Below are 26,816 nucleotides of genomic sequence, written 5' to 3' on the forward strand. Positions count from 1 at the left end.
ATTGCCAATTTCCAAGCAGCAGAGTATTTAAAAAAAAAAAAAAAGAAAACTAAGTAAAAAGAGGACAGAATATTGAGAAAGTTTAAGAAAATACCAGTAATTCAAAGAAGTCAACATGGAGTATAACACAGGGACAGATAAAAATGAAACAGACGGAGAGAAAAGCAGATGAGACACCAGCGGACAAACAGAAGGAACAGGCAGGTGCTGCCTCTGTATTTGGACAGAGAAACATAACTAAGTACATGCCAATCAGCGTGTTTGTTTTGGAGAGAGCAAGTTCTCTCATTCCTTAGAAAGTTCATTTGAGTCACGTGTTTGGTTTCACTCCCAAATGTGCACTGAGGGACTTTTTTCAAAAGCAGATATTTGTTATTCCAGTAGAATGTCTATCTCTATTTCTATCTCTCTCTCTCTTTCTCTCTCTCTCTCTCTCTCTCTCTATGTATGTAGAGCCCCTTCAGAGAACCAAAAGTGAAGTGATTTTTCATTTCCATTCACTTCTATTGAGATTCTCAACCAACGTCTTAGTTTTTCTGTTAGTAACTATTCATTCCACAGATTATGTACATTGTCAACATTTTATCGCAGTGATAATAGACTGATGGTTGGAGTAAAGGGGTGTTAGTTTTTGCAAAAGAATCAAAACTGAAGAAGTTTAAGAGGAATCACAACACAATCAAATTTATGATCCAGACCAAGCTAAATATGAAAAAACTAAAATATTATTTTTTTAATCTACTGTTTTTTCTAAAATAATAGCTTTTATTTTTTCATTAACTTCTTCAAATACACTGTTTAAAATGTGATTTATTCAAAAACAGTAAACTATAAAATACATTTTCAATTCTTTCTTTTTAATTATTTTGCTTATATTGTTGCTCGATAATCAGTTTAAAAATTGATTCTTTCTTTAAAAATATTTTGTTAAAAAAAAAATACATTAATCTTTTTTAATTTTCTATTTTTCAGCAACTCATGAGCTGTACTACACATAGCAGATGGGTACATTGTTACTTTATCTGCCTTTAAGCTGTATGAGACTCAGCACGAAGATTTGCATTTAAATTTGCATTAAAATTGAGCCTTAATACAAATTTCCTTAAAGGGATCCTTTCCTCTTTTCTGTGATTACGGTGACTGCACCCAACAGTTATTGGATGCCCTGGATAAAGGGTAATCTGCTAATCTTGTTAGCTCTTATTTGCAGCAGAGTGGATGGACTATTTCACAGCACACTGACAGAGGAACTGGAATCGCTCAGATCCAGGGCGAGATTAAAGCGCTAATCTACTCATCCAATGTTTAAGTTATGATACCATTGCAACGGGAGAATGTGTTTGCTTGTTGGTGGATAAATGATCCTCTGGAGGGAATAGTCTACAGATCTTCCAAGAAAAACTACAAGTCAATGCATGATAGTAGACTAAGCAAAAACACTTCAATTTAATAAACATCTTACATTCGAAGGAACCTAAATTTTCTATTAACACATTTAGTTTGATGAATTCAGTGCAGCTTAATTAAGTTTTTTTTTTCTAACAGAATTATATTTTGCTCTTGTATTTTTTTCGAATACCGTACCTTTCTTCTCTATAAGTCACACTTACACTAGAAGGCTTAACTAAAAAACAAAACAAAAAACAAAAACAGTCCGCTCTATAATCTAGAGCGCCTTATATATGGATTCATTCTGGTTGTGCTTATGGATGTGGATTTGACTGCGTTCTGTCCAAATGTCTTTTTTTTTTTTTTACAAAGTTGCAAAAAAGGTTGGGGGTTATGGTAAATATGCTAACATGACTAACGTGTTAGACTATGTCTTTTTTTTTCATAGTACTAAAAAGGGTGGGAATTAGCGTAGTCACAGTAAAATTTGGTTTAGTAATAGTCGTTTTTTTTTATGGTGCAGACAACAAGATTGGGACTAGTGTATTCACAGTAACGGTTGTATTCAGGTATCAGGTGCACCCTTTAGTGCGAAAAACATGGTATTTCTAAGGAAAGACCCATATTTCCTTTTGTTTTATTTTTTATTGTAAAATAATGTAATTGACTTGACAAAAAGCAGTGCTATGAATACAAGTCTGTCTGCTTCTTTAGAAAGAAAGAAAAAAAAAAAGAAATAAACAAGCTGGAGAAAACCCAGGCAGTAATAAAGCAACCTTGCAGCATTTCTAATTTCACCCTTTAAAGACCACAGTGAGGAGCCACTTCACTTTCCTGAAATCAGCATGGGCAACAGGGCATAGTAAAGATCATTGCAATAAAAAGACAAGCCTGACTGTTGTAATGAGAGATAACTCCTGAAGACACTCTTAGAAAACATCACCTTGCCTCTCCAACGGCGTGTTGTAATGCACATATGGTGTGAACTCCCTTTAGGCTCAACAGAGTGGGAAGAGCACAGAGGATGGAAATTGCTTTGTGCCACCAAGTAATGAAATTGTGAGAAATGACAATGACTTTGCGAGCTACCAAGGCCAATCAAAGCAGCACTAGTGGGACAGGGAGTCTGTCGCGAAAAATCTTCTCAATGGTTCTGTCATAATTATTGTGACAGGTTGCATTGCTTCACGCTGATTGGACAAGGATGTAGGACTGGATTGCTACCCCAGTGTGCCTACTCAATTCCACAGCCATTAGTGTCAATAGCAATATGATTGATCTGTCAGTGTGCAAATCAGAAGGCCATCTGCTGCCAGCATCGACACACGCTTGCATTTCTCATCTCACAGCAAAGAGTTCCCTTAAACTTTTTTGGGGGGGATAAAGCTTTATTTAATATCAAAGATGCTCAGTCAAAAATTTTAATTCAATTTATCAAGAAAGCATGGTAGCACTGAAACTTTACAAGCAAAAAGAGTTCTGAAATGTCCTTTTCCTGAAAGAATTTGTGTTTCTTTAAGCATGAAGGTGATTTGACCTTAACCACAGAGTTGTAGTTGTCTAAACATAGCCACATCTAAATCAGAAGGGTGCCAGAGCAGAAAGCGCTCATATGGGTCTCTTTGGAAGGTGCTAACAGATGCCTTACCTTATCCTTCCGCAACAAGAGTCAGGAAAAGTGACAGAAGCTGTCAGATTTTGTCTGTTGGCAAGGCTGAGCAATAATAATAATATAAATAAAATTTATGGGGCAAAAAAAATGCACCTGAATGTCGGTAGCAAGGTGAAGAAAGTGACACTGTAATCTCTCAGTATTTGAATATATTTGTTCAAAATTGTGAAAAGTTACTTTAGTTTTCTCCTATTACTAATATAAATATATTTTGTAAAATTGTAACACAATATTTCTGTTTTATTGTACATTCCATTTAAAGAAAAAGACACAGTCCTCATCTGTTAATGTTGTTTAATCAATTTTAGTTGAATTTGATTTGCAGACATAACATGGAAGAAAACTATTAACTGTTTAAACCAAGAAAATCGGCTGTTATCAGTAAAAGAAGAAATGCCAACCTTGGACAATTCGACAGTTTATGGACCCTTTTTATTTTTCCCCTACAGCATTACTTTATTATATAAAAAAATAAAATAAAAATACAAAAAAAAATATAAAAAGAGTAAAACAAATGATTAATCACTTTTGAAAATTGTTAAATTGATTGACTTTTGATGATATTACTTCACTAGCTCCTAAAATTGATAAATTGATTCAAAAATCTTTCCTAATGTAGCATAACTTTGCACATGTTTTTAACTTTTGATACTTGATGAAATTTTGCTATGAAAATTCCTGAAACAGTGTTGTGTCTATTTTACTGATATAGTATTATGTTTTAAAGCATATGAATGACTTTTAAAAGCAACATAATTTGCATATATTTCAGATGCTGCATTTGCCATGTTGATTTCTAAAATAGTTATTTTTGACGTAGTACTTAAGTAATTCATCTTTGTCATCTGCTTTATTGATACCTTATGATTGTTAATTCTGTCTGATAAAACCTAGGAACCGGATATTGATAAATCATGTAATAAAATGGTTATAGTATAACGGGGTAATAAAATGGTTATAGTATAACGGGGTGGGATTATATAAGTTCGCTTCCTTCCACTCCCTTTCAAGCAATATTTATTAATTATGTCTAATTATCCTAAGTTTGATTAGTTACTGTATGAATGTATAACTGATGATTATATTGTTTTTGTGTATTATTTCTATTTTGATTGCTTGAAATAAACCATTTCAAATCAAAATCAAATCAAAATTTAACTGCTATGCAGATGGATCTAACAGTAATCTCCATAACTATTTGTAAGGATGTCAGTTCCATAAGTATGTTTTTCATAATTTATTTTGAATGACAATGAAGGTTCTCATTCATCCAGGTGATGTTCTGATGTTGAGACATGGCATCTGGACTTAAAGTGATCTTTATTAAAATGTTAATAAATCATCAGATGGGTGAGGCTTTTTGGATGTGTGGGAAATGTTTGAACGATCGTAAAACACTTTTTTTTGTATGTTTATTTGATTCTATTAAAGGCATTTTGATAAGAATGACGGAACGGCCATTTAGCTACAGCTAAAGCTGTTTTTGGACAAGATCCGCCCCTTTAACTGTCTACACCAATCATCCTTGGTGACTTAATCACATGTCATCAGTCTGATCAGAAGTGGTTAAAGTCTTTACTTCCTTGTTCCGATTCTGCTCATAAAGTCTCTCAATTCCAACAAAAATAACCAGCTAAAGCTCGTCTTTAGCGGTGTAGCTTTCCACAGAATCCGGTGTCAGAAGGTGGAACAAGTGAACAAAACAATGAAGCTCAGAGACACTAGTCTTTCTGCGTTCGGCGGCTGATTGCACTACATCTCCCATGATGCATTGGGTTAAAGTGACAGCGTCTCAGCTCACAATGCGTCTTCCCTGTTAAACATCTTGAAACCACAACGAACACATCAAACAGTTTTTAAATCTTCTAACTTGCTGGTGTGCCGCTGGATTTTTGACAAGGTTAAAGTCTGCTGTGGCTCAAAAAAGGTTGGAAAAACACTGGTCTATGTAATCCTAACTTTATGTGCATTTCAGGGTTTACGCTCAACACTTAAAGTGCAAACGTTTTTAAGTCTGTTTTTGGATTTTGTGTACAAAATGCACGACCATTAAATGCACGTTTAAACTTAAACCAGATGGTCTTTGACTAATCAAGGCCTCAAGTATTGACGTATAGATAGGGTCCTTTTCAGTGAAGTGAAGTGCAAAAGGGAAAGGAGAAATGAATAATTGCAGTTTGTGTCCATCCGAAATTATATGATATCAAGTCTTTTCTATATATTAGCAAAGAGTTATGAAAGAAAAAGCCTGGAGAAAGATCTATGAGATTTGTACTGCTTCCACATTTTGCACCAAGCCTATTTCAACTGTGAGTTCATCCACTACTATGGGGTAGCGACAGTCCAGTGTAAACACCATATACTAGCAGTCAAGAATGCCCGTTTAGTTCATTTTTGAACTTATCACATGCTCAACGTGTACACAGCATTAAACAAGACTGACTGAACCTTAAGTCAACTTTATATGCCATCAAAGACATGAAAAAAGTACAAATGTAAAAAATATAAAAAATAAAACCTTGCAGATCACATTTAATGTTTTATTTCACAACACTCACATTCCATCTATACTTCAGTCTGAACTTTAACATCCTCTCACAAGAAAACACCATAAATTTAATGCAGAGCAGAGGCAATCCCATTGGGTCCAAACTAAAATCAGTTGCTGTCAAATAAATGAATGTCTGAGAGTGACAAATTAATCCACATGTGAGCGGCTGTGCCTCCATGAAACAACAAAGTGGTACTTGGTAGGTCTCAGCGACCCCCACGAGTCAGCTCAAGTGTCTGATTTTGCAGAGGCAAAGGTCTCGGCTGTTGATCTGCTCTGACATGTCCCGTGTTTTGTGGCATGTCTGCTGCAGGAGTTATGACTGTTTCTTTAATTTATCACGACAACTGTAAACACGTTAAAAGCCAGGCTCGGTCTATACTGAGACACGAGGTAGTGTTGATCTCTGTGGGGTCTACATTTTCTCGAACCTACATCGTTGGTCAGCAGCATGTCCCCTGTATTAAAGCCCGGCACTCACCATCTGACCCAGTGTCTGCAGCTTCACCTGCGAGTCTGGGGCAGGATGCGGCTTCCATCAATTCTCTGGACAAATCCTACAACGCTAGTGTTGACAGTTTTCTTCAAGTGCTTTTTAAATAAATATGTGGTGTCATACATTTTTAAATCGAGGTGAAAAAAGGAAGTCAAAGCAATGAAGTGAAAGTCAGATGGCATATTTTTATTGGTGCATAAGTCAGTCAGACAAGAATACTTTTCACCTTAAAACTTAGTTTTCTCAATTTTCATCCTTTACTTTGTTATTTTTTTATGCTCTTTTTACCGTTTCGTCTACTCTGCAGAGAGGTATACACAAGACTTTTGATTAATCCCCTCATCCACTTTTCTTGTACGTCGGACCATGCGTCTTTCATTTTTCTCAAAATTCTGCAGTATACCACAGATCAAAATCTTTTAATTAAAAGGGACATCTTTGGTGCAGCACATTTCTGGATGACGTGCCAACCTTTTTGAGCCAGTTGCCATCTGCCATCACAGCGCTGTGGCTGAGGCCATATCCCCAGCAAGCTGTGTTCGCTGTGAGCCAGCAAGAGGGAACAAGAAAGTCACACAGAAAAAAAAAAAAGAGGGAGGGGGCCAGAAGGAGAGAGGTTGGCCTGTCGCATCTGTATCAGAGGAAATCAGGTATAAACAAGGATGCAGCAAGCTGGCCTATTCAGAAAGACAATTAATATGCCCAGAGATAAAAATGTTTTAGAGTCCCACAACTAAATCAGTACAATCAGATAAATAAAAATAATATATTTTTACTGTTGTTGCCGTAATGCAACATGGTACGATAGTATGTTGCAAAGTCAATATACATCAGATTCAGTGGTTTCAAACTCATTGTGTAAACGGTCAAAGAGCGATGCTATGTTTCACACCGTCTTCGGCAACGCGTGTTCAAGTGGCATCTCCAATGACAAGCCTTAGGGGGAAAAAAATTCTATGTAAAAGCGTGTATATGAGCATTTCAGGCTTCCTCGTTCCAAAACATTCATGTTCACGCATCGCTACCCAAGTTTTCAAGTCCAGCTTTGAGTTCAACATACAAAACGCATGGCCTTTTTGAAAGTTAAACCAGTTTTTTTTATGTTTCTTTGTTTTTGCAATGAATATGTTAGCATCCACATTTTTTCCTTTTTTTGACTTTCTAACTTTCTTCAAAAAAAAAAAAACACAATTTGACAGAAAAGCTGTTCTGTTGCTAAGATAGAATATAAATATAAGCTTGATGACACTGAAAGATTTCACCGAATTACAGCTAGTTTTTCTTTTTTTTTTCGCATTCTAAAAAATCTTCCTTAAGCTATAACTGTTGAGACAAAGAAATTCAGTAGGTTGGAAGTTTCTTTATTATTTTTTTAACTGCTTTAATTATATTTTAAAATGGTTTTAAAATCACATGAATTTTAGCCCTCTGTACTTTTATCACTCGCTCCATCTCCCTTTTGTTGCTCTGAAGTAGGTTACATTTTAGAGATTTTATATTGATTTTCTGGAATGAAGTATGGAACTTTCTTTCTCTAATAAAAAACACGAGTATTTATTACCTCTACATCATTCTAGTGCATTTCTAATTTTTGTTATCGGAAATTCTGATTGATATGACAGTCTGAAAACAAAATTTGCCTCCGTGAAACCTCTGAACTAATATGAAACCTGATACAACCAAGAATATCTCTCACATGTTAGCAAACTAATCAGTCAAAGCAATAATCTTAGGTAAATGTTCTATGGAGATTAGAAAGTGCCTTGGAGCTGGTTGCAAAATGAGTGTATAATAAGATAGACATGGCACTGTGGGCTATCAGGGAAAAAGAATCCCTCAGTGCAAAAATACTCTACCTGCTTTCATTATCATGACTGCATTTGCACAAAGGAAAAAGGCCATCCTTCTGTGTGTATGCAGACTGACAGATAAGTGCTCTAAATACCAGAACTTTAAACCATTGAAAAGGTTCAAATCCCTGCAATCATTTCTGAGCAGGTCTTAATGTGGCTGGACTGTGTTTCAAGTACATCCAGGATAAAACTCCTAATGGTCATCATAAACTGTAAGCCAGAGAGATTCTCCTCTTAATCCAGGATTGTGGTCCAGGGAAACCGTTCAGCGGTAAGCAAGTGAAAATCCTATTTTATGCTGTGATGTATCTGCTGCTGGCGTCCCTGCATGCAGAACTGTCTGTTAGCAGTGATTATGTAGGGCTCATAATTGTCTGCATCATCCCTGAACACTAAGTGATAAGGAGAACTGAGAACACAGATGGTTAAAAGCAGCCACTTTATGGAAAAAAGGCACATCTTGTCATTTGAAATCCTGCAGCTCTGTAAATAAATCTATTAATTTAGTCGGATAACTCAAAGCCTTTATGATGGGCAGCTGGCTTCACCTTTGCAAAAATGTAATAGTGTTGCTTCAAAAATACAACCTAAAATGTAATGCCGTATCATTTAAAAGTTTCTAATTTTGCATGTTAGGCCATCAAACATTGTGGAATCAGTAAATCTAAATGTCTTAATGTCTTATGGAATAAAATACAATGGTGGTGGTTGCAGAATATAGATTTTACATGCAATTTATTCACAAAGTAAAGGTAATTTTCCCAATTTTTAAGGGGAGGCAAAGTGACCAATTAGGTGTTTTATCTCACTATTACTTAAGTCTTAATTTTTTTCAAAAAATGACAGTGTGCCGTATAGAGAAAATTATAAGGATTATATATTGTGGATTATATATGGTTTGGTGTTATCAAGCGGCTAACGTTTCGCGGTGTCGTACTGGTTTGGGAGTTAGTGTAGTCACAGTAATGTTTGTTTTAGCGCTTTCAATCAGGTTTTTATGTGTTGAAAACAAGGTTAGAGTTCCTGGTTAATGGTTTTGCGGAAGAGTGTCCGGCCCGTGACCGGAAGGTCGTGAGTTCAAATACAGGCCGAGTCATATCAAAGACTCTAAATATGGGACCCAATTCACCATAAGGATTCGTGAGCGCAGCTCCACTCCCCCAGGGGATGAGTCACACGCGGAGAACAACTTTCACACACCTAGGTGTGTGACAGATAATGGTACTTCAATTTTATACCATACTGTTCTTAAGCCTTTTATAGTAAACAATATCAATGTATATGATAATGTATTACCTTATATATATTAATATATTACCGCCTTTTTCTTCTTGTGGGTGCCGCCCATTTCTACGTCACAAATAACCTCGTTTTTGCGTCTGCTACTGATTAACAATTTGAGTAATGAAATGCTCAGACATGCATTTCTAATATTATTTTTAATATTATATGTCCTCCATCATGAGACAAATACCACAAAAACATATGAAAACACCAAGAATGCCATTTTCAATGGTGTGGGTCTATATTTTGAGCTTTTCAACTTCACTGTAAGGAGACGCAGCGACTTCCTGTCCCAGAGTAGAGGCTCGTTCTGAGGTCAAGGTGAATTGTCACATCGAGCAACTTTTCACATAGTGTTCGCTTGCTGTTCAGCGGCCTGACAGGCTGCAGTAATGCCGGCCTGCTTCCTGGCACCGCTCCATAATTGATGAAGACGCACAGATTGATCCAGAATGGTGGTGCTGCCTTTTAGGTCCAGGACAGATTAAACTGAGGTGCACAGCACAGCTCATTTCAAAGTTTTTTTTTCTCTAATTTTTGTGCCACTTTCACACCTCCTTTCATTATACACATTATATGTGATTCTAAAACCTTTACATAACTCTTTAAACAGTGTGGTCACATAGCTAACCTTTACTCTAACTTAATTCATTCAGGTCTGTTCATAATCTGCCCTGATCTGTATGCTGTCTTTTCTTAATGAATAGAAGTTAAGCCTCCAACAAAAAAGTGATTAAAGTTCTGTGTCAAACTGTGCACATCTCATTTACTCTTCGTCCTCCTACTTTTACTTTGGCTCTTTTCGTCTTTGACAAAATTTTCCCACTAAAGAAATTCAAAAGAACGGCGAGCTTCAAAAGGCAACAGGGTTCTTACTGTGCTAAGATCTAAAGTTTTTCTATCATAGTGCAAGAAATGTTGGATGGCAGACACAATTACGTAATTCATAGTGTAAACAACAGAACACTTAAATATAAGAACAGAAGACACATTTCAAATGTGTCAAGTTAAACTTATAAAATCCTTTTATGAATTTAGTAATTTTTCTGTTAAAAAAAATAGAAGAAGAAAAAAAAATATATATATATTTAAATTTTTATTATTTATGCAGGCTGAACAGTTCTAAATTTACTTCCAGCAGCAGGAGACATCAGGGATTGCTTCTTGGGCTGTGTAATGCACCAACTGTACAGTATAGTGTTATTATCTTTGGTGAGATGCTCATGAAAACACTTGCATAACTTTGTCCGTTTGCCATGAAATGATCCTGTAAGCCTCTGAAGCGCATATGTAATCATCTGTTATAAAATAAAGAAGATTACAGCTGTAAATAAACTGTTTGTATTTTATTTTTCCCAACTTTAAGCATTCTTTGTCTCAAACCTAAACCAATATTTTTCCAATAATAAATTGTAATCACAGGAAATATGATGTTTTATTTAATATGTAGTGTCAAAAAAGTAAAACTCAACAAATCTCACTAATCTCAGAGGACATTTGCTTTAATCTTCTTTCTTTTGCAAAGCTTTACTTTCTGTAGGGAAAATGAAATGTTGAGCAAAATCTTTGTATAAGCCATCACTCAGCTACAACAAGCCCACGTAATAAGGTAAAAAAAAATCTAAATACATATTTTATTCACATTTAGGCACTCTTTATTTCAAAGCTTAATTATACATGTGGAGATTATGAATAGCATAATTTAGTCACAGTGATGAAGACAATTAGCACTATTCTTTATAATGCACAAAGCAACACTGATGTCAGTGCTTCAGTCTTTTTCTAAACTGTTTCTGTCGTGGGAGTTTTCATTTAAACAGCTGCCCACTTGCATTTAATTCATCAAATTTTCCATCACATAAAATTAACGTTCTGTTTTCTGCTTCAACATAACATGCGTGTTCGTAAATAGTGCTTTCCAACTCATTCTGACACATTACGTGACTAGCTTTATCCTCTGCGGGGCTTGGCCAGGACATCACGGCCAATGTGGGGATCAGGCTCAAACACCAAACACTTTGGAGTAGGAGATGGAGCGGGAACCAAACTGGCAATCTTCCCAGCTCCCCCCCACTTGCCCCTCAATTTTTGAGTCAATATTAATATTATTGATAAAGATTAAGAAATCATCAATCCAAGCTTCTTGAATCATTGAAAAAAATCATGAAAGCAATACCTCAATGAAATTTTGAGCCCTGTAAATACTTTTTTTTAACATATTTTTGATCTTTTCATTTGTAATGCTGTTCTCGTTTCTAAAGTCTTCTGCCCCCCTCCCACCCTCTATTGTTCTAGCACTGCCATTGCCCATGCCCAAAGGGTCTACAACAAACTTCTAATGAAATATCTTTTTAACAAGTTAAAATATTTGAAAAAATAGCAACTACTGTTTTTAAAGGTTAAATTGGGTAAGGCCATCTGAAAAAAAAAAAAAAAATTACATAAAAATGTGCAATCAAAGTTCGAATTTTAACAATAGAGAGGGACAAAAATGTTTAAGAAATCTTGACTAGATTTGACTTGGACTATTGGATGCTGCAAAAAAGTTACACTCCAAAAATATCTTTGCAAACCCACAATATGTACTGACTGACGGACAAAGTGTTGATTCATTTAGGGTTTGAGGATAGCATCCCTCCTTGCTATATTGCGCTGCACACAAAGATACTACAACATATGTGAGCCACAGCCCCCAACTCTTTTCTTCTTCCCTCAGAGCTTACTTAACTAGGTTTTTGGCATCAGTCCTAATTTCTGCATGTGTTTGTGATCTAACAAAAAACAATTTTGTTAAGTCTGAAATACAAGTTGTAAGTTTTTTTTAAATCACAAGGACTGTAGACATAATGAGAGGAGGTGTCTCTCCCACATTTGGTATTTGAAACCTATTTTTTTTATTTACTCCAATGTCAGCATTTTAACCTTTGCTTTTGTCACACTCATTTTATTCTCCAATTTTATATTTTTAAGGGTGGTTGGAAAACGTTTGTACTTCATTAACAAAGCTCTATTAGAAACTGGCATTAGATAGGATGTTGGTTAAACTGATGCCAGAGGAAAACAAATAAATGCCACAAGTGAAATTTATGGTCTCATAGAAAAAAAGATCAATTTCTTAAAATATTGAAATAAAAAAAAATAGTCCACATTGACAGACAGTCCAAGCAACCAAGCCAAGGAAGCAATTAAACAGAGTGAACTCACCTTAGCAACCCTGTTGGCAACCTCCCGACCCACCATTAGCCCTTGGACAAACGTCCGTGCAGCAATGAAAGCCTTGGTGACCTGAATTTTCAGTCTCCTGGGCGCATCTCCAAAAGGCTTTAGCACATCAGCGATTTTCCCAATGCACTCCAGGTAGTCATCTGTGAAGTGGTACTGGGAGTTGAGTAACTGAAACATACGTTCCAGCAGCCTGGACCAGAAGTCATTCAACATCTCCTCCAAGTTGACGTTGCCTCCAGTGTAGTAGCGCTTTAGCTCAGTGAACAGGTCCTGAAACACCTCCGAGTTCTGCATATACAGCTTCCCGTACGTCCTTGTGAACAAACTGTTGAGTGACTTCTCAGAGTTGTCCAGTAGCTCCAGGAAGAACTCTAGATGGGTAAATAGTTTGGAGAGGGGAAAGGACAAACATGTGTCAAACAGTGTCCAGAAACGTCCACATTTTCACACAAACTTAAAACTTTAAAGCAAACAAAACAAAAGAAAGGGATAACTTTTTCTGCAAATCCTTTCATTTAAAAATGGCTAATTTTGTGGGTCTGTCCGCATATCCTGTAACAAAGAACAGCAGCCAACAATAAAGCACTTGATTGTGTGAAGAAAGGCAGAGCACAGCATTAATAATTTAACAGCAGGAATAATGGGCCACAAGGATCATGAATGATTAATGTAAAGGTTCTGATTGCATACAGTAACAAAATATTCATACGTTTTGGACACAGACACTAGTATACATTATCATCCTAGGCACATACCATTATTCCCAGATGCATTCGTTTCCGATTGGCACCGTTTATTTGGCCACCGCAGCAGCTGGACTGGGAGCCAATTATTGAATATTGTGTTACTAAAGCAGCATTCGCTTTGAATGATCAAGAGTCAAACTTTCCCAGTTTGAAGTCCATGTTTTACGGTAAGTGTTAGATTTGTCAAATATTTTTCCAACTTTTTATTTAAAGTTTTTCATTCCGGATGAAGTTTTTATGTGGCCCATTACATTGGAAGATAAATTTCAAAGCCTACCATAAAACATTCGGTAGCAAACTAAGCTGAATAGTGATACAGATGACAGTTCGGGCTGTTCAAACCCCAGACAGGAGGGATTTTAATTTCCTCTGCAAGTAAAATGTGTCCGCTCACAAAATGTGAAAAGAATCATTTTACTGCTCTACCAATGTCAGACAGAAAAAAATGTTTAATCAAATCCAAAAACATAAAAGAAGATGAATACAAAAATAATTAACTGAATTTGTAACCAAATGAAAGCAGAGAGGAAGGAAGAAAAAAAAGCATTACTATGCAAATGTGTTACATCGTACATTGCTTAAGACACAGACATCAGAACGCGAAAGAGTGACAAAACTATTCTAATGTAAATTTGAAAGCAATTATATCATTGCTTCTTCATCATCTGCCCGCATTGCTTTCTTCCATGCGAATACCTGCTCGCCTGAGTATTAAATCAGTCAACAAAGAGAAAAACAGATTTAGCAGGGGAGTTTCACTGAAGCCTGCCTAATAGGATCCCATGTTCCCGGTGCACAGGAGTAAATGTTGGGAAGATCATAACACATCGCTCCAAGCACAAATGTCAAATATTTTCTGCACCCTTCTTTGTAAACAAACACTTCACGTGTCACGCTTGCTAATAAACCGTCTCAGGGCTCTTAGCCAGGCTTGCTGACATTTTTAGAATTGTTAATGATCACAGCCATATTCTGACATGCTGCCCATGTCTTTTTCTAATAATGGAAGTTCATTTCCTTGATGACGACTAAGGCATGGTTACACAGGCCTCTCACTTGCACATATATTTATGTTCAAGTAAAAAGAATAAAAACTCATGAAAGAAAATGAATATTTTATAGTAGTAAAATATTTTAATAGAAAAATTGCATTGGCCAAGGCCTTTATCACATTTGCAAATCATGACAAAAAAGCTATGTATTTGCAAAAAAAATTTAGAAATGTTGTTATATTATAAAACAGAAATAGTAAATGTATACATGTGTCATTTAAGCCATTAAAGACACACTAAAAAAATATTTTTCCAATTTCTATACCCATTTTTTTTGGGAAGTTTGTGTCAATGAAGAATCGACCATGTCCAGGGAAATATGCCATACTGGCAATCTGTAATACTAGTTACTACTAAAAGAACAATTCTGACACAGTATGGTTGTGCTGCCTAGTATTTCTATAAATGAATACATATCATTTGTTCCTATTTTATGCAAGCCTATATGATTGTCACACCTAAAGCTGATAAGAAACCAATCCCAAATCACTCATTCTACTCTTTTATTCTGCTTACGGCTGCATGACCTGCCAATAGACTAACACTTGTTTAAATATTAAGAGCTCACATGGGATATGATTTTTGCAGTGCATTCTTCATTAAAATGAAGGAGACACATACACACCCATATATATATACTGTATTTTCTGGACTATAAGTCGCTGCGGAGTATAAGTCGCACCAGCCCAAAAATGCATTATAAAGTAGAAAAAAACACAGATAAGTCGCACTGGACTTTAAGTCGCATTTTGACGGGAAATTTATTTGACAAAATCTGAGATCAAGATATAATAACTTGCACAAACTCATATGACACAATCATAGCAGACTGTTTATCTCATAATTTCACAGTAATTCTTTCTCAAACCTATTTATTTATTCCTTTCATGAAGCATCATTGTCCAACTAATACTCTGTGTTCATCCTGTATTTGTAGAAACAGGTGTCATTTTTATTGCATTTTTGAATCTATGAAATCATTGGAAAATAGAATAATATGTTTTTAGCCTTCAAGATCTTGCTGTAAAAATAGGTTTGCTGATTCTCTGAGTCACTTAACATACTCTTAACACTTAACATACCTCATACATCAAATTGACCCAGGAATATCATCTTTGTTCCGCACAAATGAACATAACAGGAGGGTTAACAATGTACCGGTATTTTTTCAATTTATTTCTAATATAAGTCGCTGCGGAGTATAAGTCGCACCCCTTGCCAAACTATGAAAAAAAGGGGGATTTATAGTCCAGAAAATACGGTATATATATATGAAAAATGCCCCCCTCACCCTTCCGCGGGTGGTTTCTCCTCAAAGCTCAGGTCTTCTACCAGAGGGTCCTGCGCAGTATCTTAGCTGTTCCTAGCACTGCGCTTTTCTGGACTGAGAGGACTGAGGTCTTTCCAGGTATCTGTTCTAGCCACTCCTCCAGCTTGGGGGTTACTGCCCTGAGTGCTCCAATTACCACAGGAACCACTGTCACCTTCACTTTCCATGCTTTCTCCAGTTCTTCTCTGAGTGCCTGGTATTTCTCCAGTTTCTCATGTTCCTTCTTCCTGATGTTCCCATCGCTTGGCACTGCCACATCCACCACAACGGCTTTCCTCTGTTCTTTGTCCACCACTACAATGTCTGGTTGGTCCGTCATTACTATTCTATCGGTCTGGATCTGGAAGTCCCACGGGATCTTTGCCCTTTCATTCCCTACGACCTTCAGTATCTTGTAATTCTGAGACATTAAACATATATAGTCATGTTACTATTGAACATGCAGTGTGTGCAGGATGATGGATTTAGACCATGTTCTTCTAACTGTCTATTACTGAAACAATGAGATAAACAATGATAAAAGTGACCAGAAAAAGCATAAAGCAATAAAAGATGAGACAAGAAAAAGTCTTGGTTAAAAAAATTTATGATTTAAAATTGAAGTACCTTTAAAATATACAAAATTGTACGTCAGAGGTAGATGCTTTTTGTCAAAGTTCCTATGAATTCATGTGAGTAGCCACAATCAGCTCTGGTCGTTTGCTCAGACTAGGGTTATTACTTATCTATCTTCAACAACAACACCAGCAGAATACGACAAAACAAAGACATTTTGCTCCAATATCACATACAAGATTGGATCCCAACAGGAAAAAAAAAGATAAATCTCCACAAAAACCTTGGGGATCACAGTTTACAGCCATCCTTTTTGAGCTGTGGTAACAGAGGATCTCGATTCTGATGAAGGGGACCGCTGATTTATCCTGCAGGCTGTGATGTGCAGCACCTGGTCCTACTGCAGCTGGAAGGAATGGAAATCTCTGTGTTCTTTACATATTTCACCACATTTACAGTCTGAAAGTTTAATCCATTTGCAATCCTTCCAAACTCCTCTCATACCTTCAGTGTTGTCAACACCAAACGACAAATATGTAACATCATATATTAAAAAATGACTAAGTTTTGGAACCAATGTGTTCACAACAGATGCTGAGATAATCGCCGCCACTGTTTTAGCATTTTTTGTTTTTCAGTTTAATTTCAAGGCCTGTTACCTGGAAAACTAACTGCACTGAGAGTATCAAATAACAGCAAGAGCTTGCCAAGTCATGAAGAGTAAATTGCACTTTGCTTGCCAAACTACATATTTTGCCAGGGATTTATCATTGAGAGATTTTGACCTTGGACTACATTTGGGTGCCTGGCTTACCAAGCATTTTTGCCTTGAAAACATTTCATTTCATGGATACAAACTCATGACAATACATGCAAAAACTCTCTAAATATGGTTTTAACAAAGAAAGCCCAATGTGTTTAATCACTGTAGCTTGAAATTTGCAATTGAGGTTTGATAAAACTAGGTATATGTCATATCTTATATATCAATATTCAAGGATCCAAAGAACTTTAACTGTAGTACAAGTTCCTTTTGACATAATTATGTTGCCCTTCCCACAAAAGAGCAATGCTTAAACTTATAAAGAGATCAAACTAAATCAAATGTAGATATACGAGTGGTATTGAAAGATATTTTTCAAAATAAAATTTTGCAGACAAAGATTAAGTACATCAAGTTTTAGTAGGAATAAATATATTACAGACATTCTCTGGGATGTTATTTCACAGAGGTTAAAACAGAAAACACATGATATTAAATAATAACTGCAGCAAATTGAGGTTTCATGTTCGAGTCAATCACAATTGAAGATGAACTTTGTAAGTTTTGCATTGCATACAAAATACGTGCAATCTCCATCCACTCAAAGTAATTCCAGTGTGAAGAATCCATTTTCCATGGGAGCACTGCAAAGTGCTCCTTTGATATCTGCCCTAATTACTGTAAATAATTATTATGAATAATAAAGGTGACCTTCCTCTTTCTGTGATAATAGCCCTTCATCCACATAAGAAAACATGGACTAACCCATTAATTTAACTTCACGCTCTCTGGAAATTCAGTTGTTCATTTCCTCACAGCCTCAAGCCACAGAATCTTGTGTTTTGAATATGGTTAATTAGAAGCACATTTCAATTAATGGACATATATTCCTGAATGGCCAGAGGGGCCTTATTGTAAAACGTGAGGAGTATTGAATTTCTACCAGTTTTAACCAGATTTAATTTTTAAAACTCTTGATGTAGGGATGCATATTTTATTACTTTTTAATATTTTTTACGGAAAAAGATCTTAAATGGGTTCCTTTTTTAATAAAGCAAAGAAGGAAACTGGTACTTCTTGTTTGAAACTGGCTTATGAACAAAATTAACTAGATGAAGACCTTTTTACAAGGTCATTGCTATGTGGCTTAATGCTCAAGCAAGTTAGTCCAACTTCACAACAGACATAAACATACTATGTTGCCAAATCCTGTTGCGCTTCCAAGGTTGGATTTTTTATCCAACACATTATTTTTATTTTGTATTGGATATTTCAGTTATACTTAAAGAAGGTCCTCATTCATCTATGCAACATCTTATAGTTTAGTCATGGACTTTTTGTCTTTCATCTTCACCATTCTCATGTTGTTACCTTTGTTTTCCTCAATAGAACCATTTAAGTGCAGGAATGTGGGTGACCTACCTGGAGGGTAAAACTGGGCTTGAACCCACCCTCGCTCAAACTAATAAAGCTACTGGGCTGGGCAAACGTTTCAAGAAAATAAGACAAGAAGTCCAGATGCCATAACTCGGCTTCAAGAAACTCACAAAAGGGGTTCTGTCTTGACTGCATGGTGACTGTCAAATCTCAGTTTCAGGATCGCATTGATGGCTTTAGTGTTCCAACACCTGTCAGACTTTTTATTCATTTTGAGGATATATTCAGGTGTTAAGATATCAAATCTAAATCTTGGAGTCAAAACAATTGCTTTGTAAGACTAATTGATAAGACATTTTAATATTTATATCTTAGTCACTGCTGCCCTTACAAGTGGATACGAGCTAAACAACTTACATGAGTAATGCAGATGGGGTGCATAAAATGTCAAGGTCGAAATGTTCATGCCAATTTTTTAAGGATGATTCATTCCTGCGCACTGCACAAATAGCTTGTAAGTGGTGTGTAAGCGATATGTGCATGCTCCTTGCGCTTGAAATGCTAGAAACTAGGAAATTAGACAATCAGACAGGGCGGGCTTTGAGGATCCTACAGGCACTTATGTGCACATCCCGTGCATGCAGCATTTGCGCACGGTGCCAGAATGCACACAAAGGACTAGAGTGCAGCATAAGGGCACAATAGCATCATCCATCCATCATAAGTGTGTTTAACTTACATTATCCGGTAACGCTTTCTTTTACAGTACAGTACTTACAGTGTACTTAAGTGGTATTTACATGGTACTTATTGTGTAACTACTGGGTACTTTCAGGGTACTTACATGGTACTTTTGATGGAATTTACTGGGTACTTACAGTGTGTTTACATGGTACTTTCTATGGGACTTTACTGGGTACTTACATGGTACTTTTTGTGTCTACTCTGTACTTACATGGTACTTACTGTGTATTTATATGGTACTATTTGGTTCATACCTATGTGGTACATACTGGGTATTTATAATATTCTTACTGGGTATTTACATGTTGTGCAAAGGTGTCTTTTATGGTACTTACCACATGTAAGAACAAGGTAAGTACAAATAAAGTACCTTGACCTTTAGGTCTGCACTCGCTGCATGTTTCATGGTATTTACCATGAATTTACCACAGAAACTACCCCTTAAGTCCACTAAAACTGTACTGTAAAAGAAAGTCAACCCTATTTCCACTCAACTACATGGTACTTTCATTACTAAATACCGGGTATGTACACTTGAATATTACTTGGTACTTACCCCTTAAGTACAATGAAACTGGGCTGTAAAAGAAAGTCAGCCCTATTTCCACTCTATTACATGGTACTTTCAGTAGTAAATGCTGGGTATGTTCAAGTATTACCTTCCTGTTCAGTGTACATACACACTTGGTCTTCTGAACTCACCAAACGAGACAATGCTAACCTGTTGGTACCATGTAAGTACCCTGAAAGTACCCAGTAGTTACACAATAAGTACCATGTAAATACCACTTAAGTACACTGTAAGTACTGTACTGTAAAAGAAAGCGTTACCCATTATCCTTGCAAATACTTTACTATACACTTACCAAGTGCGCGACAATGGTACGTGTATAGTCATGAGGTCCCTTGAGGTGGAGATACAAGCCTCAAAGGAAATGCAAAGACACACCTGTGCTACCCCCAAGATGCAACCACTCCTGTCTATGACCCGTCCACGGGCCCAGACTGCGCAAAAACCAACAGCAACCCCTACAAGTCAACCCTGCATATGGATTAATGTGACTAATATTCAACTGACTGTAGGAGCGCTATAGAGCTAAGACTCATTAGTTAAATCAACTGGTTAACAAGTTAGCAGTGGTAATTGATCATTCAAATCAATTTCAGATTTGGAACTCCTACAGACTTTGTGGAATATGTGGAACAAAGAAAATCCAGATTGTTTTGAGACATGATTCATTCATTCCGTGCCATGCTTTTCCATACACAATCAGCTGTTGTTGTTTTTTTAATATATATCCACACTCCACAGCAAATCTGCGTATACTGCTACAATCTGAACCTGACTGTCTAATGCTACTGCTACAATTCAGTTTGTTGTAAATGTTTTAAATAGAGCATATGGAATGGAATCAGCACAAACACAAATACAGTGAAGTGAATAGAAGTAAGAGGTCTTTCTTTCCTGACCTCAGTAAAAAAAGGTTCAATCCCCTTCACTCAGTGAAGTAATACAAGAGACAAGCTAACATTTTAGAGCCAGTTATACAAACAATTTATTTTTTGCCATTTAATTCAACTCTGACAGGAAATTATATAACAGGTCAGTAAATGCCTTTTTGCGCCAGTCAATTATACCATTCCACACTATTTTCTTAACTGCGTGTTGTTCTGCGTCACTGCCTGCACTGTGGCCATGTCTGATATCTTTTCTCTAATCGGATCTGACTGACCGTGCACAGCATGCACAGTCAGCACAGTTAATTGGTGGCATTAACTCAAAAATAGATTGCCAGTATGAGCTGATGATCATACATCCAACAAAAATGTGCTTTCTTTTTTTCAAGCCTGAGTATATGAGCGTCTCCAACATGAGAGAAGTCAGATATATTTTTATTTATTATTTCTACATTTTGGATAGAGAGACAAAAATGCTCCTGCAGCCATGGCTTCATGTGTCACACATTAGGGAATTTTAAACACCCCGACAGTGTCCTTGTTTGCTATTTAATGTAATCTGCTTCCTTTCTCAGTGGTCTTACATTCCCAATAATGAACAGAATTGTTCTCCCTGCTTTCCTCCTGTTCTACAATCTCAAACGTTTCCTCTACATAGAATCTGTAAGGGATCTTAAAGAGCTTTCACACTAACCTTGGCATCTCTTCTGCTGTGTTTTGAAATCCCTTCAATTTCATGGTTTGGGACAATCACTTTTGCCCATAAACTGTATAATTTCAAATGCATAACTCTTATGGAATCCATCTCAATGCAGAGCTTAAAAAGTCAAACAGTGGACAACAGCAGACAATAGGAACCATGGATCCATCAAGGCAAAAATAATAACAATGTGACTGAAGCTGTTGCATGTAGAACCAAAACCCATCTATAGCCTTAAATGAGCTCAACAACTTTCCCTTCTAGAGCCCAACAACTTTATTCAACAAAAAACATATTTTCTGATCATTCTCATGATTGTTTTTGTTTAACCTTAGTATTTTTAGCTTTTTAATTAAAATTATCTCCACAAAAGTAGACTGAAAACAGGAGCGAGCAAAGCACACACTCTAGTTTTAAATTAAACTAACATTTCATAACTGCTATATTTCATAATTCTAAAGAACTTCTAAAATTCATCAAAATGAATTAATTTTGTACAAAGTAACTGAACTGGACCAAGTGCATTTCTGTAGGCCAGTTTGTGACACACATTTCAAAGGAAATGAAAGTCCATACACTGATGATCTTTATAAAAAAAAAACAGCTGAGCTTCAAAGCTGACCATAAAATATGAAATATGCAGAACTGGATTCTAACCACTTAACTGACCTTATCAGCTCCTGTGACTTATACCTTCCCACAGACACGCTTAAAGTTGTAGATTCAAAATGTCATGTTGTAACCCCTGCTGCATGTCATTGTTCTTCCACATGTTTATTTTTTACAGCTACTTAGAGAGAAGAAAACTAATGCAAGCCTTCAAACTAAATTGCAAAGTTTCAAAAATATTGACTTATTTTTTAGTAACATTATCTTGGTTAGATAAAAAGATAGCTTAAAACCAATATTAAATTTAACTGAGAAAATATTTCACATGATATAAAATCTAAATTGTGACAATGATATAATAGAATTGGCTGGGGTGACTGGTGACTGACAAATGTAGTAAAGTAACAAGGGAATACTTTCTCTTTTCCCACAAAAGCATTGCATGAGCACCAGTACCAAGAACTTAAATGGACAGACACTCATGTCTGATAGCTAATGGACAAATATTGATGTCTGCATCTGCATTGTTACAGAAAATGTGTTGTATCACAAGAAACAGAGTGAAAGTATTAAAATTCTATATATTTATGGTACTTATGAAAGCATTGAATGTCATAATTCCGGTTACAAAGATTTAATAACAAAATAAAGCACTGAAATGTTAGTGTGATTGAATTATAGTTTGTAAATAGGTTGTCCTAATGCATTGCCACTAACTGACTGCAACATTTCAGCTCAAAAATGTCTCAAATATGGTCAAATGTGGTGGGAGGGTAATCATTTAGACTTGTTTTGCAGTTGGTTAGCCTGATGTGCTTGTTGTCATAACATGACAATAACTTCCGTGTGTGTAAGTGTGTGTAACGACATTGAGGAGCCAAAAGCTCAGTCACATAGCTGAAAAATAAGGGGGGGAAAGTGTTGCAATTGCCCAGACAAATTACACATCTCAATCCGTAAGCGGTCTGCATCTGTACAGCACTTTTCCAGTACACTCAAACCTGCATACTCACTGCACTTTCTTGGTCGATACCCCATATCTCTATTAGCTTGGATAGTTTTTATTCCTTCCTCTCCACACACACGCCAACAAATCCATTTGGGACACTGTGGGATTAAGTGCCTTGCCCCAGAACACATTGACACGTAGACCGCCAAGGCTAGGGACTGAACCACCAACCTTCCAATTAGTAGAGTACTGCTTGGCTTTTCAGCTTAACTAACCTCAAGTTGATTAAATACTCCGCAAAAATATCTGAAGAAGCACAAACAGCTACCAACTACTGTTTTGTTCAAACCTTTTTTGTTCTGAGGTGCCGATTAAATAATGATCACAAACATCAATACCCTCTGAGAGAACAATGCCTCATTAAATCCTTAGAGTAGAATGCTTGAAGGAATTTATTCAATCAAAAGTCTTCAGACTTGCATATGTCATTTGTATTTTTGGCATAATAAAAATTATTTGATCAAAGCAAAACAAAAATGGCATCTTGCGCAAATGTTTGCCTTAAACAGTTATAAAAAAGACTATAGGATGACTTAAACTAAAATTTAAAATTTACACTTTTTCACGTCATATATCGTATTTTACTTTCTTCCAAATAATTCAAGCAGGAAAAGTGCAGTAAATTACTTCTTTGGAGAAGGTGGGATACAGTTACGACAAAAAGGATCTAATTTGTGTGATGCCTTTTATTTTCTGTACATTTACATCCTGACTAATATCTGCGCTTCATCCATTAAAGATTCAAAAACATCTGGCTTAATTTGTGCCCTTGTTGATGTTGATGATTCACATTCATTCATTAAAGGAAGACGTGACAGCAGGGTCCTAATTATGACACGAATTAACATTTCCTAATGAGAGTGGATGAGGATTAGTCAGTGGAGAACGCCCATATTTATAATCAGAGAACCATCGAGGTAATGGTGAAAGGAACGAATAACAAGCAGAAACAGGTGTGAAATGTGAAATGATTTGCCAATAGCAGAGGCATTAAGCAGCGAACAGTGAGAAGAGAACACATGCTTTATTTCATTTAGGGGACGGAGCAAAAAGCACTCTCCATTGATCAAAACAGTGTAAAGCAAAGGTGTGCTGGAAAGTTGAAGGCCAGGAGAGACACGTTTCCTCCTTCACGCTGATGCAAAGCAATTTTTTTTAATCCTGTTGTTTTTCCAGGTGGGAACAATAATACAGCTCCTAGAATTGAGAAACCAGCACACTGACTGAAAGGAACAAAGCAGATCATACTGACTGATGGCAGGAAGACGTGGAAGACAGCGTCTCCCGTGCAGTCAGCCTTAATCCATTGAGTTTAAAAATGTTTTTAAGATTTCAAAATAAAATGCGATCGCATTAATTAAGCAATTCGTTAAAAACCAGTCTTGACTACAGTCGAATATCAAAACAGTAAGAAGTTTCTCAAACATTCCTTGTGAGATTTTTTAAAAAGGTTTTGAACCTTTTTGGTTCATAAAAGATACTATTTTCACCAAAATGTAAAGTCTAAATGTCTGTTAGAATGTAAAATTTTACACATATAACATATCATAATGTCTATTTCTAGGGTTTCAAATAAACAGTTTGACTTAACGAATTTACCAAAAGTTTAGGCGCACCCAGTTGAAAGGTACATTGTCAATGAATGTTCTATTTTCTAATTTTTGTCACATATGAGGTACACAGAAACAGAAGGTGCATTAAGCAAGACAAAAGAGTCAGAGAAAAAGTCTGGCTTTATTATCTGGATCCCTGTAACTATAATTTATTTGTAAAATGCTACACGTTAGAAATGTTGGAAGCCTTGGTTTTATTAGCATATTCTCAATAGGCTACTTGTAATACCCAACTTTGCTTGCAACACACTTAAAAAAACAGACGGATACAGCTAAAACAAATGTTACTCTGACTGCTAACTCCCAACTTTGTTAGTAATATCTTAAAAAAAACAGTCAGACACAGCTACATGTTAGCTACGTTAGAATATTTACAATAACACCCTTCTTTGTGTGCAACATCAAAAAAGAGACTGATACCCTTGAAACGTAACGGTGACTACGCCAACTCCCAACCTGGAAAAAAAAAATCAAAAGCAAAGTCCAACAACGCACATGTTGGCTGCATTAGCACATTCACAATAAAACCCAACCAAATATTTTGACAGAGCGCTGTGTACCTCTCAAAATAGCTTTGACATCAATAAGCATCACCACAATGAATCCACATATGAAGAAGGCGTACTGTAGTTTTGTGAAAAAAAGTTAAAGCTTTAAGTGCGCCTAATTGTGCAGAAAATACAGTACCGGTAATCATCGTTGACAGTTTTTGTTGCTAAGGTTTTCACATTGGTTTTGCTGTTTTGTTTTCAGTATTATTTTCAATGCTTTTTCTTTCGATATATATTGGAGATATTGGATTACATCAATTACATATGTTATCTAAATATTTAAAAGAATTATTAGATCAAGCAAATCCACATAAATCATATACCGGTAACCAGTAAATGAAGTTTATAGACATTGATTTTCATTCAATTGAGTTATATTTTAGGGATGTGATGATACGCGTAGTTGAACTAAACTGTTTCGGTGCCAGCCAATATTTTTTTCTTATTTTATTTAGCAGATCACCTACATTTGTCAATTTTATTTATTGTTATGTAAAACCTATAAAGGCATTTTGTAAGTAATTTTTTTCTGCCTTAGTTTTTTGTTTGTACCGAAAAAATACAGAAGATAGATAGATAGATAGATAGATAGATAGATAGATAGATAGATAGATAGATAGATAGATAGATAGATAGATAGATAGATAGATAGATAGATAGATAGATAGATAGATAGATAGATAGATAGATAGATAGATAGATAGATAGATAGATAGATAGATAGATAGATAGATAGATAGATAGATAGATAGATAGATAGATAGATAGATAGATAGATAAAGACTTAATTAATCTTTCAAGGGAGAAATTCAGGTGTCCGGCGGCAAAACACACACAAACACACACAATAAATAACAATAACATAATAGTTCATAAAATAGCAGTTTTGTTAAACTGAATTTAGATCCCCCCCTCTCTCTAACGTCCCTCTCTCTTCTTCCCCTCTTTCCTTTTCCGTCCGGTCCAACACCAAAGATTTTCAAACATGATTGAAATTAATAAAGTTTGGCCTCAATTACAAAAGGGGTTTATTCAGACATACCTTTGGTTTGTCTGAAGATTAATAACCCTTCTTGTTAAAATAAAATATGTCCAACACAAGAGGCCCTCAGCTCTCATCTGTTTGCCTAGCTGTTGGACAGGACAAGTTAAAAAAAAAAAAAAACTGAATTTAGATTTTAGCGTATCGTTACACCCCTACAATCTTCTTTCTCTGTCGGCTTATCCCATCAGGGGTCGCCAATGGAATCATCCATTACGCGCGGACGATTCGCAAGGATACCTTGGCAATGTTTTACGCCGGATGCCCTTCCTGACGCAACCCTCTCCATGAAGCCGGTCTGGGGACTGGCACAGCAGCAGAGAAGGGAACAGCCCGGATTAGAACCCAGGTTTCACGGACGGAAGGCGCTGCAACCCAGCACCAGCTAAACCGGTTCCCTTTTACACCCCTACAACATATTAGTAAAATGGTGTAATTGTAAGTAAGATGTAAATTTAATACGATTTCATTTTTCCCTTTCATTTGCCAAAGCTCTAAAGTTGGTAAATACAATTCTTATAATTCAAGAGGTATTTTCAAGGACAAGTCTATTGTTTTGTGTTTTATTTTTGCTTTTAAAAAAATACTTGATGGTGTTAGGTTAGGTGCTTGTTGAAGACGGTACATGACATTCAGCATTTGTCAGTCCTATTTGGCCTTGAAATAGTTTACAGAGAACTTTGAGTTGTGTTTGGGTTCGTTATTCTGTTACAGCATCAATCACTCTCCCCAAAGATGCAAACCAGAGGCCATAGCTTGTGTCTGAAAAATGTATCTCTGCGATCTACTTGTCAATG

General features: G+C 36.2%; 1 protein-coding gene across 2 annotated transcripts in view; it reads right to left on the reverse strand.

Annotated features, from left to right (window-relative positions):
• gpc6a (glypican 6a) overlaps positions 1 to 26,816 on the reverse strand; it is a 163,482-nt gene that overhangs the window by 61,577 nt on the left and 75,089 nt on the right. For both annotated transcript variants that reach the window (XM_011490217.4, XM_078945139.1), the window contains one exon: positions 12,450 to 12,841. In XM_011490217.4, the coding sequence (XP_011488519.2) occupies positions 12,450 to 12,841 (392 nt within the window). The remainder of the gene's footprint in view (positions 1 to 12,449; positions 12,842 to 26,816) is intronic.

Source organism: Oryzias latipes, chromosome 3 (assembly GCF_053564925.1).
Source record: "Oryzias latipes strain Hd-rR chromosome 3, Olatipes_Hd-rR_3.1".
NCBI classification, from domain to species: domain Eukaryota; kingdom Metazoa; phylum Chordata; class Actinopteri; order Beloniformes; family Adrianichthyidae; genus Oryzias; species Oryzias latipes.